The sequence below is a fragment of the Nilaparvata lugens genome, chromosome 6 (genome assembly GCF_014356525.2).
Source record: "Nilaparvata lugens isolate BPH chromosome 6, ASM1435652v1, whole genome shotgun sequence".
Lineage (NCBI taxonomy): Eukaryota > Metazoa > Arthropoda > Insecta > Hemiptera > Delphacidae > Nilaparvata > Nilaparvata lugens.
In genome coordinates this window covers 64,792,153-64,810,443 of record NC_052509.1, presented here as the reverse complement: position 1 = coordinate 64,810,443, position 18,291 = coordinate 64,792,153, and the positions used below count along the sequence as shown (strand labels likewise).

Sequence of the window (18,291 nt, the reverse complement as noted above, 5' to 3'; positions counted from 1 at the left end):
TTTGAACTGTCAGCGAAAGAAGACGTATCAAAGTGATAAAATGGAACAAACAAATGAGTCATGATTATTTTTAGGAATAATCACTTAGAAAACACAGTAAATTGAATAATGATAAACCATCAAACAAATTAAAAAATCAGTTGGCTAATTGAGCATAGCCTTTGGATACTAATTTCACTGAGTTGCTAGTTCTAAGAAAATGTACAAACGATAGTGATTTAATCTTAGTGGAAAGATAACAACTAATTTGTTTGAAAACTAGTTCAAAATCTAATGACACGCTTGTTGATATTCCTTCAAGTAATGGTGTGCTTTCTGAAATCGTTTAATGAGTTGGGTAAATAGATTTGTTTCAATCTCATTGTAATGAGAACATTGGCTTTGTGGAACATTGGCTGTATTTCTCTATGGAGAACATTATGGTTTTGTGGTTTATTTTTTTCGAAGCATATGAAGCATTTTGTATAGGTTTTTACTGGAGGAAATAAATTCATTTCTTCAAATAAATATGTTGGCTTCTTGACTCAACAAAATCGAACAAAAAATTATTTTTCTATGTCAGTAATGTTAAATACGTGGTCTCTTCTAATTTATAATAATTAACATAAAGTGAGACACAATAATTAAAATTTTTCATCCCAAACATAAATGAATGAGAACATTCAAGTCATCTATAAGGAATTCTAAGGACAATGAAATTAATATCACTAAAATTAGTGAGACAATACATAAGAGTGTAGCCTAATCAAAAGGATGAAATAATACAATAAAATAGAAATAAAATATACTTAAATTTTCAACTGACAAAAAAGACGAATGTTGAAGATGCTTGAAATATGAAAATGCCTACTCAATGGTTTTTCAATTTGATACACAAGTTCTCTTTTGTCAAGTAACGATTATTACTTCCGGATTATTATTGACCGAGCGAAGTGAGGTCTAATGTTTAAATGTTTCAATATTTGAATGTTTATATGTTTTCGCCCCACTTGGATGTAATGAGCTGGTTTTCGTGCGTCATATGGAGGCCGAAAATGATTGTTTTCCGACCAGGCCGGTAAAAGTTTTACGGCCCTAGGGCTGTAAAATAACCTTGAAGTCAGCTGATTCTGATTTGATGTGAACGTGTTTACAAAATGGTTTTATGAAACGGAATCAGTTTATGCTTCTAGAATTGAATACGTATTCTGCAATAAGATACTATCATTTTATTTGGATGAATAAAATACAGATAGGATATATATTATAAACTATTCAAATTCGATTTTCAGAGTAGGGTAGAACTTCTAACCTAAACTTCCGAAGTCAACGACAACAAGCATTGTTGACGTTGACATTCAGATTTGCCAAATTTCAAGTGTGCTAAAACAGCTGATCAAAAAACTTTTCATTATTTGTGTTTATTATTCAAGAATCAAAACATTTATAATAATATCATTTGGAAGAATACAAAGTATAAACTCAACCTCTTACATAATTGAACATAATCTTTTAGGTTATTTAGACAAATCAGAATAAAAAATAAACATACTTGGACAACTTCCTAATATTCAGATTACCTCAGATTTGCTAGAGCTATGACCTTCCTGTTTTGCTTTCGGAAGTGCCTAATAAACAATTATTCTCATATTTATATTGTTTATTTTTCTGTGTGGCGAAAAATAACGTTCTCACCATGGGCAAAAATGTTTTTCCGGCTCTCAATCTTTTCTAGTCCGAGGCCGTAGGCCGAGAAACCGATTTCGAGCCGGAAAAGTCTCATTTTCGGCCCTAGGTGCGAAATATACTATTATATAAATGTTATATAAATATTATAAATGTTTGTTTTTTGTGTTACTGGTATCTATAATAGTGTGCATCATAGTCATAGTTACTTTTGTCATCTTAATATAATGCATTGTTTAGAAATAAGAACTTGAATTGCTAGATTATGTTTTTATTGACTGATTTTTGTATGACAATTGTCCATGCTTTTCTTGTAATGGCCTTTGACATGTAATATATATAAATAAATAAATAAATAAATATGTTGCGCATTTACGGCGAAACGCGGTAATAGATTTTCATGAAATTTGACAGGTATGTTCCTTTTTAAATTGCGCGTCGACGTATATACAAGGTTTTTGGAAATTTTGCATTTCAAGGATAATATAAAAGGAAAAAGGAGCCTCCTTATTATGCCAATATTAGAGTAAAAATCAGACTACAGAATTATTCATTATAAATCAGCTGACAAGTGATTACACAGATGTGTGGAGAAGCCAGTCTATTGCTGTATTTCCATAAGGTCTATAATTTCAATCAGGTACTTGTGGATGAGAATACTGCATGAGGTCTACTGTTCACAGAACTACTAGTAATTATGATTCCATACTTAGAGTCAAAATAAATTCATGATTGGGAAATCATCAGTCCAACAGCAAAATAAACAAAATTGCAAAATACAAAATAATTCAACTTCATGTTTCACTTCTTCCACTTTAACAATAGTACATTCAACATACTACTAACTTGTAAGTTCTGGGCGCGTTTCAGGGTGCTGAGTCCATCTTCAGCAGGCAAGGAGTATCTTAATATCTGAACTTGTAAGACTTACAAGCTTGAGAACCCCAACAAGACTTACACGTTTCAGTATTAAGTTACGCCTTGCCTGCTGAAGATGGGACTCAGCGCCCTGAAACGCGTCCAGATTTACAAGTAATCAGTTACTATTGTAAAAGTACATGAAGTGAACTAAAGTTAAATTATAGTGAGGTTCACGTTATAATGACAGTATTTTATCAAAATTGGTGTTGCTATCCTTGTCTATTCTTCAAGTTATGTTAGATTAAGTTATCAAATTTTTACAAAATACTATTTGTTTTCATGATACTATTGTTTATTTTGTTTAATTTATTGGATATTATATTTTGTAATGCTGTTTTTGTGCAATGGGTCTGTCGAGACCTAGCACAGCAATCAATAAAATCAACTATCATTCGACAAAGCAGATAGCGCTATCCTTTTCTAGCTCCGCAACGTTGCCTGTTCGTTTTTCAACAATTTAGAAATATCAACTACAATTAATCAACAAAATATTCAATCCCAATTATAAAAATTTATTAAAAAAAATATCTTCTTGACGAATAAAATATAATTGATTATTCTAAACAAGAATGAACAGTTAATATTATATCAGATATACTGGTTTCAGCTATCCTCTATAGAAGGCAGTGAATCGGCAATTCTGCTATCTTTCTCCAGTGCCGTTAAAAACGTGGACCTCACTAAACTCACCAATATTTCAAGATAGGATAAAAACCACGATACAAAATGATGTTCCTTACATGGAAACCATCTCTACAGTGAAAGATAATAATAAACATCTCTAATAAATTTATCTTAAAACAAACTTTCCTGTAACTCTTAGGCCACAACAGCCGAAAATAGTGTTCGTCACATGGAAATAATCTCTACTGTGAAGAATAATAAAAAATTGTAATAAATTCATCTTAAAACAAACCTTCCTGCAACTCCAAAGCCACAGCTGCCTCATAAGCAGCTATCAACAGAGATGCAACTAAAGTTGCCACAAAAATAACTTGCACTGACTTCATTTTGACACCAGATAATCAGCAACTCGACTGCTTGAAATGTTTTGGCGTGGCTCGCTTATAAGCAACCCCTTCCACTTTCACTGTTTTCCAATATAGCACCCGTGTCCATCACCATACTGTCAGCATTATTTGAATGCGGAAGGTTGGTACTATTGATAAGGAATGCTGACAGTGTATCCAACTTGACAGACTGTATTCTAATAAAGTACCAGTGTAGTGCAAACTTGTCAGTGTTGATCTAATGGGCAGCGTTGGTGTAATGTATAAAGAATTGTGTCAGATTTAAGTGATTCCAAAGTATCCAACTTGAGAGACTATATTCTAATAAAGTACCAGTGTAGTTCAGACTTGCAGCATTGATCTAATTGGACGCGTTGGTGTAATGGATAAGGAGTGGTGTCAGTTTGTAGTGATTCTCATAGAAACTGGTAACGCCGACGCGTATCACCTTTTCCGTATCTTCGTCTGCCTACAGTGATTTGTCATCAACTCTTCCTCTTCATAATGATACATCTCAAAAAAGGACTTCTTCATCATTTTATTCATCTTCTCCAATCTTTTCTTCACCTTGGAATTCACGTATTCTAGCACCAATCCTAACCAAAATGTTATGTAGATGTTTCAGCCACAAGTGATTGAAGATTCTAAAAACTTGAAAAATGCGGTTTTTCTCTTACTGGTAATTGTTTAAAGTTTGTTTTCAAGTAGTAGGATTAACACCTATCTGTAGTAAATCAGGCATAAATAAAATATGTAGAGGAATCAAAAATATTTGAAACATTATCAACAGTATATTTTTTTTGATTTAGGATCTTGTTTTCATGCATAAACATTTGTTAGAGGAACAGTTTTGGAAAGAGCCTGTTCTCTCTCAATCATTGTATTATTTTTGTGTCTATATAGATGAATAAGTGTAGCTATTCTATGATAATGTAATAATAATATGATAAATGTAAGAATATGTATTTTGTAAGAATAAATAAGGAAGCTTACTCTATATCTTTATAATATAATACTATCAGGTAGCCCGTGCTCCGCAAGGGTCTAATTAAAAAATTGACAAACTGAAAACTCGACCTACTGAGATCTTGAAGAATTTAAAATAGACCTCTAACCATCCTCGGTAAATTAAAAATCTATATGCAAAATTTCAAGTTAATCAGTTGAGTAGTTCAGACGTGATGATTCGTGAATTTTCTATCCTGCACGTGTATAAGCCTGTTCTTTCTTTTATTATATAGTGGTATGGATAATATAGGGTGTTTCAAAAAAAATGACCAAATTTTAAACAGTTATATTTATTTTAAAAAATGGTGCACACAAACCAATTTTACATCTAATTACTCACAGAAGTATCAAGTTTAAGATGATGTATTTATTATAAGGGTCCGAGCCTCAAAAGGTGGGCACATAAAACACTTATAATAAACACATCATCATAAAAGTAATTACTGTTAGTAAGTAATTTGATGTAAAATTGGTTTATGTGCACCATTTTAAAAAATAAATATACGGTAACTGTTTAAAATTGGGTAATTATATATATCTATAATATAATAAAGGAAATAAATGGATTATACAAATACGGGATAGGAAATTCACGAATGACGCATCATCACGTCTGAACTACTCAACTGATAAACTTGAAATTTTGCATATAGATTCTTAGTTTACCGAGCATGGTTATAGGCCTATTTTAATTTCTTCAATTTTTCAATTTGTCAAGTTTTTAATTGGGCCCTTGCGGAGTGCTGCTACCTGCTAGTCTTATAACATAATAAATGAATGAAATGAATTATACACATACGTATGTATGGCTGTAGGCTGTATATTTCTTTATCCTTTTCATTATAAATATCGTTTTGCTGTATACATCTCACCTTCCTGCTTTTATAAAATGTTCAATAATATACTTTCTTTCATTTTTCCAATCCCTTATCAATATGTATAGAATAACGCATTCAATATTGTCAAACCTATCTCAAGTACATCCCTACTTAAAAAAACGTCTCGAAAATCGTCTTTAATCAATTAATTTGCATAAGCTGATATCATCGCTGATAAATCATGATACAGCATAAACATGCTTACAGAATTTGTCGTGTTAATAATAATAAAAATCCTTAGACTTCACTGATCGTAAATTTAAGAATTCTTTTTAATGTGAGAAAAACTATTCTTCTAATAGTAATTTACAGCTTAGTAATCAAAGTTTTATATATATATACTTTTCTATAGTTAAATTCGAAACATCAAGCTTTTCATTGAACCATAACTGATAGTTTAAAGTGAAGCTCACTATATCATTAATAACTTGAAGTTATTGTTGAGTTATTTCACAATAACAAGTGAGTTATTTGACAAAAGTTATTAACTTACAATGAGAGAATAATTATTTAATAATAAATTAAGCATTTGTAAGCTTCACGGTTGAAGTTCCATGCAATCACTAAGTATTATTACTTACTTGATTCGAAATGAAGTTTTTTACAATTTTACTGCAGTTGCTTTGCAAACTGCATAGCTTTGATGCTATTGCATCTCTAGGCGACTTTGATGGGACATAGTATTTTCTGAAAACAAAAAACGAAGAGGTAGATTTTGACCATGAATAGATCAATATAAATCAATAGCAATTATAGATCAATAGATTAATTAATTAATTAATCAAAATATTATATAATATTTAATTTTATCTAATATTTAATCATAAATTAGGTCTCTATAGATAAATTATAGACCAATAGCAACTTTGATGGGACATAGTATTTTCTGAAAACAAAAAACGAAGAGGTAGATTTTGACCTTGAATAGAAAATAATACAACAAAAATAAATGCGTAGCTTCGGTACGAATATGAAAATGTTTAATTTGAAAAATGTAAAAATTAATTAGAAAACCAGAATTTGTAGAAATAAATGAATGAAAAATTTGACAGTAAAATTTTCAACCTTATTTTTTCTGCTGGCGTGATTACGTTTTGTGATTAATAATTATTGCATTTTACTACTCTCAAAATTGAATAAAAACACACATATGTTGTCAAATTCTACAGGTTTATTCGGTACACGACCATGGTTTCGTGACCACACCGGTCACATTTTCAAGTTGACTGAAAACTTCAAGTCACAACAAGTTGACACGAAACCATGGTCGTGTACCGAATAAAACAGTGTAGAATTTGACAACATATTTGTGTTTTTATTCAATTATGGAACGGTTCTAAAATATTGACAATGACTCAGTCGAATACTCTCAAAATATTAGGTGGCTACTGGGAATTCTGCTTCAAGAGTCTCTCTCTCAAGCAAATTTTTGTTTACATCGTCCCTCGGCTCTCAGAATAATCTATAAAATAACGTATTAAGCTGGATTCTCACATGTCAGTATCAGTAAACTTGTTCAGTACAGTTTGGTATTATTCTCATGAGCCATAGACAAGATATATGGCCAATCTATGTTTGGTTTTGAAGCATCTAAATTTGAAAATCTACGTTGTGAAAATAATTAAAGACTGAAAATTTTGTGAAGTGAACAACTACAAGACTTAACCTATTTCGGACTATGTGTAATCTTATCTAAATTTGGGAGAGGAATAGCACAAGGTTACAAGAGATAGAAACCACACTGAATAATAGAGTCGAAACGTAGTTGGTTGGTGGTAGTTGGTTCGGAGCCCACCTAAATCTGTGGGTCGACTCATTACCCACGCACAAGCCTGAAACTTATGTGGGCATCACCCTCAGCAAAACAAAACAAACTTTATTTTTTCTCTTCCTATCATTTTGATGATGTACTTATTGTATCAATCAATAAAAAATAAATGAAGACTTAGTGCCGGTAGCACAAAAGCCAGTTAAATTTTAACCATGATTAATTCCACGAGAACCAATCAGAGAAGTCGTCTTTTCAAAAAAGCCTTCTCCGATTGGCTCTCGTGAAATTAATCACGGTTAAAATTTAACTTGCTTTTGTGCAAGCGGCACATAATGTGATAAATTTTTCCATGTAAAAGTACTAAAAAAATTTTCACTTTTTGTGTAGTTGAGAAGTTGATATTGTAGTAATTATTCATATTGAATGAAAAAGACTAAGAAATTGTCAAAAAACCACTGATTTATTGATAATTAGAAAGACCGGTTTCGGTTATTACACCATTGTCAATCTCTGATAAACCTGTTTATCAGATCCGGTCTTTCTAATTATCAATAAATCAGTGGTTTTTCGACAATTTCTTAGTCTTTTTCATTCAATACTAAAAAAATAGTTTTTCAGGGCCCAGTCACACAGATAGCGATCTGTGATCCTATAAGTATTTATACCTATATCTAAATCTTAAGGTGCATTTTCGTTTGTGCGTAAATTTCCGCAGTCGACGACGACAAGCATTGTTGACATTAATATTATCCAAATTTCAAGTGTGCTAAAACAGCTGATCAAATAACTTTCCATTATTTGTCTTTATTATTAAAGAATTAAACATTTCTAACAATATCAACATATTGCTATTTAAAATTATGAAAAAGTATAAGCTGAACCTGTCCGAATTTCAAGTGTGCTAAAACAGCTGATCAAATAACTTTTCATTATTTTTGTCTTTATTATTAAAGAAGTAAACATTTCTAACAATATCAACATATTGCCATTTAGAAGTATGAAAAAGTATAAGCTCAACCTGTCCCATTAAAGCACAATTGAACATAATCTTTTATGTTATGTAGACAAATTGAAATCTACCCAATCTGAGATTCTCTCCCTGTCGAGGTCGACGACGGCATTTACGCACAAAGGAAACCCAGCTTTAGAGAGCGACTCAAGATATCGACATAGATCCCCATAGGATCGCAGTGTGGCCGGGCGCATAGTACCTGACTTCATGTGTTCAAATTTATTTGTAATTTTACAAGTTTTTGTGAAGAATGATGAACCCACTCACCTCTCCGCAATGAGGACAATCACCCGAGATAAGATTGAAACTGGGCTCATTGGTCGGTACCGCGTGAAGCCACTGGATGAGGCACGACACATGAAACAACGAGGCACATTTCTCATTGTTGCAGATCTTGGCCGGCAGCAGATCATCGTCAGATCTCAGTGCGAAGCAGATCATGCACTCCTCGCCATCAACCAACAGTTGAGAGCTCGCCTCTGGTTGGTCACCGCTGTTCTGACTGGGAGCCAATGGCAGCTCTCCTACTTCCATCAGAGTGGTTAGGTTGTCGACGAAAAACTGTCCCTCGTCCCACCCGTGTATCTTCAAGTTACGTTGCATGTTAGTCCTCAAAGGTAGGACGTCTTTTTCGGGGCCAAGAAACTTCACCTCAGGACACGCGTTGGGAAACAACGGGTTGAGAGTGACAATGATCGACGTGGTCTGATCGATCACAATCCGACAGTAGGTGTCTTTCTTGTGGGACACGGCCGGATCAATCACCCAACAACTGCCCCTGATCTCATCGTAGATCCTCCAGAACACCTCCAGCTCCCCCACCGCACCCACAAACGCGCCGTACATCTGGGTGATGGTGTCGCAACTGGTGATTCGGTGCATCACAGTGTCGGGCAGATCTAGGAACTCGACCACTGGTGGGGATTGCGGGTAGTTGTCGGGCACCTTGAGGTCCATGCGATGCTTGTAGCCACTGGAGTCCACCACTGATAGACTGAATCTGGTCAGATTGTCACCCACTCCTGAGATTTTCCAGCTGTCCAAACTTTTCAGCTCCGATAGAATTCTGTGGTAACGCTCTACCATACTGATCGTAGTTTGTTTCAATTCTTTCAGGTTTGTGAAATCTCCGTTTAGACTGGATTGTGCCTGAAAGAGGAGTTGAATTGAAGTTATATGAAAGGAGTTAGATATTATTAGAGTTAACAATAATTAGAGTGAATAGTGTTACTTTAGAACAATTAATAACGACATAGCAGTCAGGTATTTATATAAATAAAAGCTATTAGCTTCTACTTACATTATTTATATAAATACCTGACTGCTATGTCGTAATTAATTGTTCAAAAGTGCTTATTTAACAAGCAGTTCGTAATGGAATCAAACATTGAAGAGTTAATAGTGTTATTGAGGCATTGATTGTTCGGAATGGCCGTAGTCGAGTGGATCAGATGCTGGCTTTATGATTCAGAGGCCCGGGTTCAAATCCCGGCCCGGGCAAGATATTTATCTCGGGCCACTCCCGTGTTTCGGATGGACACGTTAAGCCGTCGGTCCCGGCTGCCTAAAAAACAGTCGTTAGGTCATGTCAGAGGCCCTGAAATTGATCAGTTGCGACCTGAAAACTCTGACACCAGACCTGAGCCAGCCAGGTCACTCGATATTATTATTATTATTAGTGTTATTGAGTATAGTATTACCGTCTCCTTTCCTTTAACTTGCTATCTCATATCTAACTCCTTACTCTAATGGAGATAAATTGGAAATAGCATTTGTTCAAATGCTAATTAACGAATAATCATCATTAAACGGAAATCCCAATTAAATGCTGTAAATAACCCCGAAGGCTTATGCTACTGCAAATATTGACAACAGGGTAAACAGCTAGATGGAAATTCGATGAGCGCTTCTATACAGAAATTATTTGTCAGCCCGGGAAACAAATCATTTCAAAAAAATAAATTTCCCGGGCCGACAAATAATTTTTGTATAAAAATTGATAAAAACAATATAAAACTTGTAGTAGGCTACCCTTTTTACTTAGCCTATACATGTTTTATATTGTTTTTATTAATTTGAATAAAGTAGCCCATATAAGTGAACGTTTTTAATTTTTGTATAGTAGCACTCATCGAATTTCCATCTAGCTGTTTACCCTGTTGTCAATATTTGCAGTAGCATAAGCCTTAGGGGTTATTTACAGCATTTAATTGGGATTTCCGTTTAATGATGATTATTCGTTAATTAGCATTTGAACAAATGCTAATCCAATTTATCGATGAAAATTATGACGATGCTATGCATTTGTATATAAATGTTTTTCGCAATAAAGAAATCTTGAATATTGAATCTTGAATCTCCATTAGAGTTAATTCTGAATAAGATTAATATCTTTTGATGCTTACTTACTTTAGAGTATCAAGTTTATTTTATTTTAAATTTAATTTAGCTTTATGATTTGAAGTTTTCGAGTTTTCCATTTTTTCCAATTTCCATTAACCCTATACCACCCAATTAATCATCCTTAGTTCATCTAATACCCCATACTCCTTTTTAAATTCCTAAACTCCCAGTTTCATGAAAAAAAAAATTCCTTAGAATTTTTTAAGTTAGCATTCATTCTATTTATGTATTTTATTATTTGTAGGCACCTGCTGTAAAATCTTTTAGGTTTAGCGGGACCAATTTTGTAATGCATTTTACTGAATAAAATGATTGATTGATGATTGATGAGTAAGGAGTTAGATATGAGATAGCAAGTTAAAGGAAAAGAGACGGTAATACTGTATTCATTAACACTATCCAATATAGAGGTTCAATTCTTTGATGTTTGTGAAATCTCTGTTTAAACTGGATTGTATCTGAAATAGAAGTGATGCAGTTCAAGCTTTAATAGATGAGTTTATTTATTAGAAATTTATAGTTTATTTATAGATGGTGAGAAACTCTTTTCAATAACATTAACGGGTATAAATCTTCGTTCAAACTTGATTGTAACTGAAATAGAAGTAATAAAGTTCAAGGTTTATTAGATGAGTTTATTAATTTTTAGAGTTTATTTATAGATGGTGAGGAACTCTTCTCAATAACATTATCGGGTATAAATCTCCGTTCAAACTGGATTGTAGTTGAAATAGTAGAGTTATATAAGAAAATTAGGGGCTGCAATACTGTTTTTATCAACACTACGCAGTATTGTTCCAATTCTTTTAGGTTTGATGAATTGTAGGTTCAAACTGAATTATACCTGAAATAGTAGAGTTGAAGTTATAATTGAATGGCATGATAATTTTATGTAATGGTTTTTTCAATTAATTTAATCATCATTTTAATGGCTGCACTACTGAATTCAGCAGAATTCTCTAGTTAATAAAATTGTTGATAGTTATTATTAAACGAAATTCCAATTAAATGCTGTAATTCACCCCGAAGACTTCCGCTACTGCAAATATTGACAACAGGGTAAACAGCTAGATGGGAATTCGATGAGCGCTCCTAAACAAAAATTATTTGTCAGCCCGGGCAATATTTAAAAGAAATATAATTTTTGAATAGTAGCGCTCATCGAATTCCCATCTAGCTGTTTACCCTGTTGTCAATGTTTGCAGTAATTAGCAGAGGTTATATACAACATTTAATTGGAATTTCGTTTAATAATAATTATTCATTAATTAGCATTTGAACAAATGCAACTTCCAATTTATTTCCATCTGTAAAATTGTGGACTGATGAACTGAAATTTAGAGAGCGATAGGCCTAATAATAATAATAATAATAATAATAATAATAATAATAATAATAATAAATAAGGAACATTAACAAGTATGAAATAAATTTAGAGAACCATAATTATAATAAATGAGAAACATGAGCAGGTATAATAATTATAAATAGCGAGATATCAAGAATTAATAAATTAGGAACATAATTAATAAATTGGTAGCATTAGCAAATGTAATATGAAATTAGAGAATCATAATAATAATAGATAAGAAACATTAGCAAGTAATATAAATAGCAAGCTATCAAGAAAAAATAGTAGGTACCAAAATATCTACATATCTACAACAACGCAGAAATTATCAGATAGTCTCAGATTTTAACGACATTGCAATCAATAATATTATCTTCACTTTGATAGGCTTACTATGGAGATTATTCATGTCGGTGATTCAATCATCCTTATTACCATAGAGTAGTAAAAATTCGCAGTGAAAATTAAAGAATGATTAAAACTAAGATGTATAAATACACTCATTATTTATTTACATCCATTTCGCAAAGAATAGATTTAGATGGATATAACTTGGTTCAGGAAAAAGTGAGTCTTAAATCAAGTTACAAGAAGTATTGTATTAAGTGTGGATAAATATTTAAATCAGTACTCATTCAAAAGTAATAAAAGATTGGCACATTTATACTCTGGGCTCTAGAATATTTTACCTTAAGACTTTATTGAGCATTAAGATTTATTTGAAAAATAATCACCTCATATTCCTGTAGATGTAACAAAACCTCAGTCAGGGACACGTTCTTGTTTTTCTTCTGCAAAGTAGAAAACATTATTAATACTAGTAATATATGGTACCGATACTGCGATACTATATTGAGGTCCACGTTATAATGGCAGTGTTTGGTTAGCAATGGAACTACTATCCTTGTCTATCATTCAACAAAGCGGATAGCGCTATCTTTTTCTCGCTTTGCTCTGTTGCCAGATCGTCTTTTAGCAATGTAGAATTGATAATTTAAAAATATTTAATTTTAATTATGAAAATTTAATGTTAAATTATCCACAAATATAATTTCTTGCTTAATAAAATAGAATTTATTATTTTAAACGAAAATTACAGTTAATATTACACCAATAAACCTGTATCAGCTACCGTCTATAGATGGCATTGACAAGACAGAGGCAACGTCAACGTTGATCTCCTATATTTCTCCACTGCCATTATAACGTGGACCTCACTATACTTTTATTACTATTACATTCATTGTAATTATTATTATTAAATTTCGTGGTGATAGGTTTTATGAGAAACGGATTGATAGAGAATTGAGTAGCTTCCGGTAGACCAGCATAAAATTAGAAATGTAGTTTGAATTCAGTCATTCATCCAAACAGAAAATAAGAGATAGCCTACTATATACAGTTGAACCTCTGTATAACGAAGTTGATTATCCCGAGAAAAAATTCGCTGCAGAGAGGTATTCGTTATTGAGAGGTTGCTCGGTCAAGAAAACTGCCACACTCTTATGGATCTTATAATATATCAAGAGCGGTAATAAAATTATTTGGGCGGCGTATTAAATTATTTTGGGCAACAATTTAAAGAATATACCATTCTCATCAACATTGAAATCGTCTTTCGGTTCATAATATTTTCTGATAACTTTTCTAAGAACATTTTCTTTCAAGAATTCACAAGAGGGTACAACACTAGCACTTTCACCCGATATCACTTTTTGGACGATTTCATGCCGTTTTTTGATATTTCTAACCAGCCTTTACTTGCCTTAAAGCTACTGTATCCCGATGATACTGCGAATTCTGAAGCCTTTTCATTGATTAAATTCCCTGACAATGGAAGATTTTTCTCGTGCATTACAGTCACCCATTTTATCATCGGTTATCAGTATCATCAAATGTACAAATTTACAATGTTGCAAATCATTAGCAAAACTTAGTTTTAGAATCTGATCACGATTTTTTAGAAACTGAGTATTGTAACACTTGTATTTATTTTTCGGTTTAAAGTAAGTTATGATTTTTCTGAAAAGGTTAATAGATTATTTTTGTTCTGTTTAATCATTTAATTGCATGTGTGTAAATTTTTGCATTATTTTGAAATTTTTAATAGATGGAAATGGAATGTATACAGTATAATTATGAAATGATAGCATGATACCTACTCCTGGCAGACAACCTTTCGGGTTATGTCAAAACTTTTGTCTTGTTTTACATTTCTGATATACATTCTCTTGTAGTGTATGGTTTTATTGTTTTATTATGTAAATAAAGGAATTTTCAATTCAATTCAATGAAACTGAGTACAGTAACTTAACCAGCAAAATTGAAATGTGTAAGATAAGCAAATGGTGGGAGGATGGAGAAATCCAGCATTCCCGTTCCTTTATCAATGAATGGCGAGTTCTAACAATTGAAATGCCTGGAAAAAGCAAGGATAAGAAAGTCCAGTCGTTTACCTGCCTGGTCTACGAATGACAAGTTCTTGGAAGTCTATTTCCAGTAACTTGCATTCAATTTCCGACACGTGTTTCAACCTCTATTGACTGTCTAACACCTTATCTTCTTCGTATTTGAATTGCCATTTATTTTTAGTTCTTTAGTCCATTATTATTGACCTTTCTTCTGAAACTAAACTTTTTCTGTGAAAATGACTCTCTGCTTCCTATAAACACTACATTTTGTATGTTGAAGTCAAGAGAAAACTTTGTTGTTGAGAGGTCCGAAATCGTTATATAGAGGTATATAAGCAGCCAAAACTCTAAAATGTCATGGGACCAGGTAAAAACTCGTTGTTTAGAGGATTTCGTTAAGTGGAGGTTCGTTATAGAGAGGTTCGACTGTATTTTAATTTCAGCCTGATTAACTGAACGGCTTGCATTAGTAAAGTCCTATACAAGGTCTGAATTTATTAACGTGAGAACGGTCGCTTTTTCTCGCACACAGGACTTGCCCATGTGAGGAACCTTCTTCAAGTTTGTTCAAGTATATTGTATAATTATATTGTTTGTACTTTCTAAGAAGAAGAAGAATAAAGATATTTTCAATTCAATTTCAACTGACGCAAAAAGAGCATGCTTTAATAAGAATTAAATTGGAGTACAATATTTCATTTCATTTTTATTTAAACAAGGATGAAGGGCACGTCAAGGAAGCGAATGAAAGTCGCTACTTGTCAATCACACTCTTCACTGGAAATTCCTTCAGTGAGTAAGTGGATTGTCCCAAAGGTATTTTTTAGAGCTTGCTTAAATGGTTTAGGCTCTTTATACTTTTTATATTATTAATACATTACCATATATAATTGAATTACTACTGAATCAATTTTATTTATTCAACAAACCTGTTTGAGAAAGGCCTCCATTTTTGGTTGTAATACTGCAGGTTGAATCATCATATCTTTCACAGAAGGGTAGTGCGGTGTCGAGATTGAGATCATGATTTCCTTGCCAGCCTGTAAAATTATTCATGAAGTTAGAATTTGCGGTAGTTTGATTATGAATAATTTATAATGTAATACATTTCTTGATGTAGTTCATCAATTTCATCTCCTACCCATTCTAAAGGTCACATGCTGAGGATGAAAAGTCGCTGGCGAGCTACTTAATTAGGCTCGTATTATATTAGGCCACCAGTGGGTCGCCAAGTGTCCAAGCCAGTCGCGGAGCATTAGTTCTTACGGCACTAATCATACTTGAATCGCCAGAATGTGGCGACCCGGCTCTCTCGAATGTGTTCTCTTGAAGGCGGCCTCATCCAACTGCTTCACACCAGGAGGCAGCTTGTTGAAGAATTTCAGGGCAGAAATCCTATAACTGGCCTGCGATCGGTGGAGGCGTCTCTTGGGGACATCCAAGAGCACACGGTGCCTGGTGTTGTGAATGTCACTACGTAGTGGCATAGAGAAACAATAGCATAAGTAGACATCCCATGGTATAGGGCGTTTGTGTCGCAACTTTTACTGTTATCTCAAGCCGATAGTTCATGTAATTCTTTCCCGTGAAGCTGTGTGACACTGGTAGTCTCTCATATTGTGCCGTTCATACACTCTCACCCCAACAAAACAGTGAAATTCGACAATAATCAACAGTAATCGGCTTGAGATAACAGTGAAAGTTGCGACATAAACGCCCTATACCATGGGATATCTACGTACGCTATTGTTTCTCTATGGTAGTAGTGACTACATCCTGGTAGTGAATGTCACTACGGGCAGCCAGAGTATGCTGTATCCTCTTACAAAGCACCAAGCACAGAATGATGTAATGGCTGATGACCGTCAGTACACCAAGTCAAGCGAAGATGGGATTGCATTGTGCAAGATAGTTGCTGCCTGATATGATTCTCTTAACCCTCTTTTGCAGCCTAAGGACATAAGCCTAAGTGTGACCCCACAGGAGCATTCCATAGGTGATGTTTGTTTTGAATTGTAAATTGAGTGTTTAATAGGAGAATGAGTGACACATAACCTAGCTACATTAGGACTGTTGTATAAATTAGAATTGGAACCGTTTTGGGCGTAAGCCTGTGGTACTCTTCTGAAAGTTGTGTCATTCTTGAGATGATAATTCTGAATGATTGATTGATTGAATGTGGCAATGGAAGAGAGTGTGATACATCACTACAAGATACTTCTCAGTCATCAACCAGGCCCCTCATCTTGAGCAGCAGGAAGCAAATGGGGAGAGTCGGCTGGTTATCTGCTGTATAATTATGACTGCCCCAGCTAAGTTTGCAGTACAAGACAAAACCCAGCAGCTTTACTGGATTCCTGTTGTTCCAGCTTTCTATACACACGGACACGAATAGTGCCTCTCTGGAGTTCTACTGGCATCTCAGCCTGGTGACCTGATGTGATACAAGCCTTAGCTATCATTTCTTTTTTGGAGAAACAAATTACAGTTGTTCCAAACTTCAAAAATGCCATACATTCTGTGATATTACATTTTCTCAATAAAAAATCGAATCTTCGATTCAGTGTTTATAGTGTTCTGATAATTTCTTCAGGCAATTCTTTAAATAGTGCGCAATGACCTTGACCATGACGTTAAAAGTCATGACGTACTTTCATTGACCTGACCTTGTGGAGAGTAAAATGCTCACAGTAGTCTCATTGTACCTGCTCGAAACAATAAATCTGGTTAAGAGGAAAGGCCTTACCACAAGACAGGAAAAACACTGCTATGACCTTCGAAACAACAAGAATCTTGACTTGCCACAACATAGACTGAAGAAATACAGCTGCTCACCATCATATGCAGGATCATACTTTTTCAATTTACTGCCGCGTGACCTGAAGGACATGGATGACGAGGCAGCATTTGCCAGAGGCCTAAAGTCATACCTATTGGCCCGACCCTACTATGCAGTATCAGAGTATGTTGAAGAGCATACATTTCAACATATACGACATGCTCATGGAGGAAATCACCTGCCGTGAAAAATAATGAAGACTCCCCAGCCTTCAGACTGTCAGGAGGACAAATACAAGTAACAAGTTGAATGAGTGATGATACTGTCATCAAAAGAAAAAGTTTATTAATATTTTAATACATTATTCCAAAATATATTAATACTATAATGTGATTTTTTTGTCTTATCATTGATTGCAGATCACCAGTTATAAGACGTAATGGAATGTAGGAAAATTTCAATATTTTAAATTTCCCTCTAGCATATTTTCTAATTAAAACGACATAGGAATATTTCCAACGAACAAGTTTAGATTACGCCTTCTGAGGTTTGTACCACAATACTGCAAAATGTACTTTAATACTTCACAATATGGCAACATGCTTCTAAAGCAATTTGCAGATTTGATAGGCAACCTTAAGTATAGGCTAATAAAAAAGCAATATTTACCTTTGTGATGAGAACTCCTTCCCAATAATTGCACTTGTTATCAGGAATTATCAATTGAAAATATTTGAGCATTCTCATATAGTCATCCATTTTAGTATTCATTATTTTTGTAAAAATAGAAGCAAATTAATCAAAGCAACTAATTACTCTGGATTATGAATTGAATTAAGCTTATCTGAAGAATTAAGTTATTGAAGAATTAACTACAAGGATGCAATAGGTACTAAAAAATTGAAATAAGACATATAGAACAATAGGTTGAGCAAATCAACAGGTTAGAAACTAGAAAACATAAATTATAAGAATTATTAATTATTCTACTGAGCAGTACAAAAACAAAATTTCATATTACTATCATAATTCATAACATAACCTAAAAATATACTTTAAAAGCAGAGAGCACTTTAATCAAC

At 33.4% G+C, this 18,291-nt stretch overlaps 1 protein-coding gene across 1 annotated transcript in view; it reads right to left on the bottom strand.

Annotated features, from left to right (window-relative positions):
- The window catches only part of LOC111046324 (E3 ubiquitin-protein ligase FANCL-like), a 27,784-nt gene extending 9,493 nt beyond the window's left edge, over positions 1-18,291 (bottom strand). Inside the window, exons 1-5 of the mRNA XM_039431680.1 lie at positions 17,879-18,291; positions 15,360-15,470; positions 12,754-12,810; positions 8,533-9,414; positions 6,064-6,169 (exon numbers count right to left, since the gene is read on the bottom strand). Coding sequence (XP_039287614.1) covers positions 6,140-6,169; positions 8,533-9,414; positions 12,754-12,810; positions 15,360-15,470; positions 17,879-17,980 — 1,182 coding nt within the window. The 5' untranslated portion in view covers positions 17,981-18,291 and the 3' untranslated portion in view covers positions 6,064-6,139. The remainder of the gene's footprint in view (positions 1-6,063; positions 6,170-8,532; positions 9,415-12,753; positions 12,811-15,359; positions 15,471-17,878) is intronic.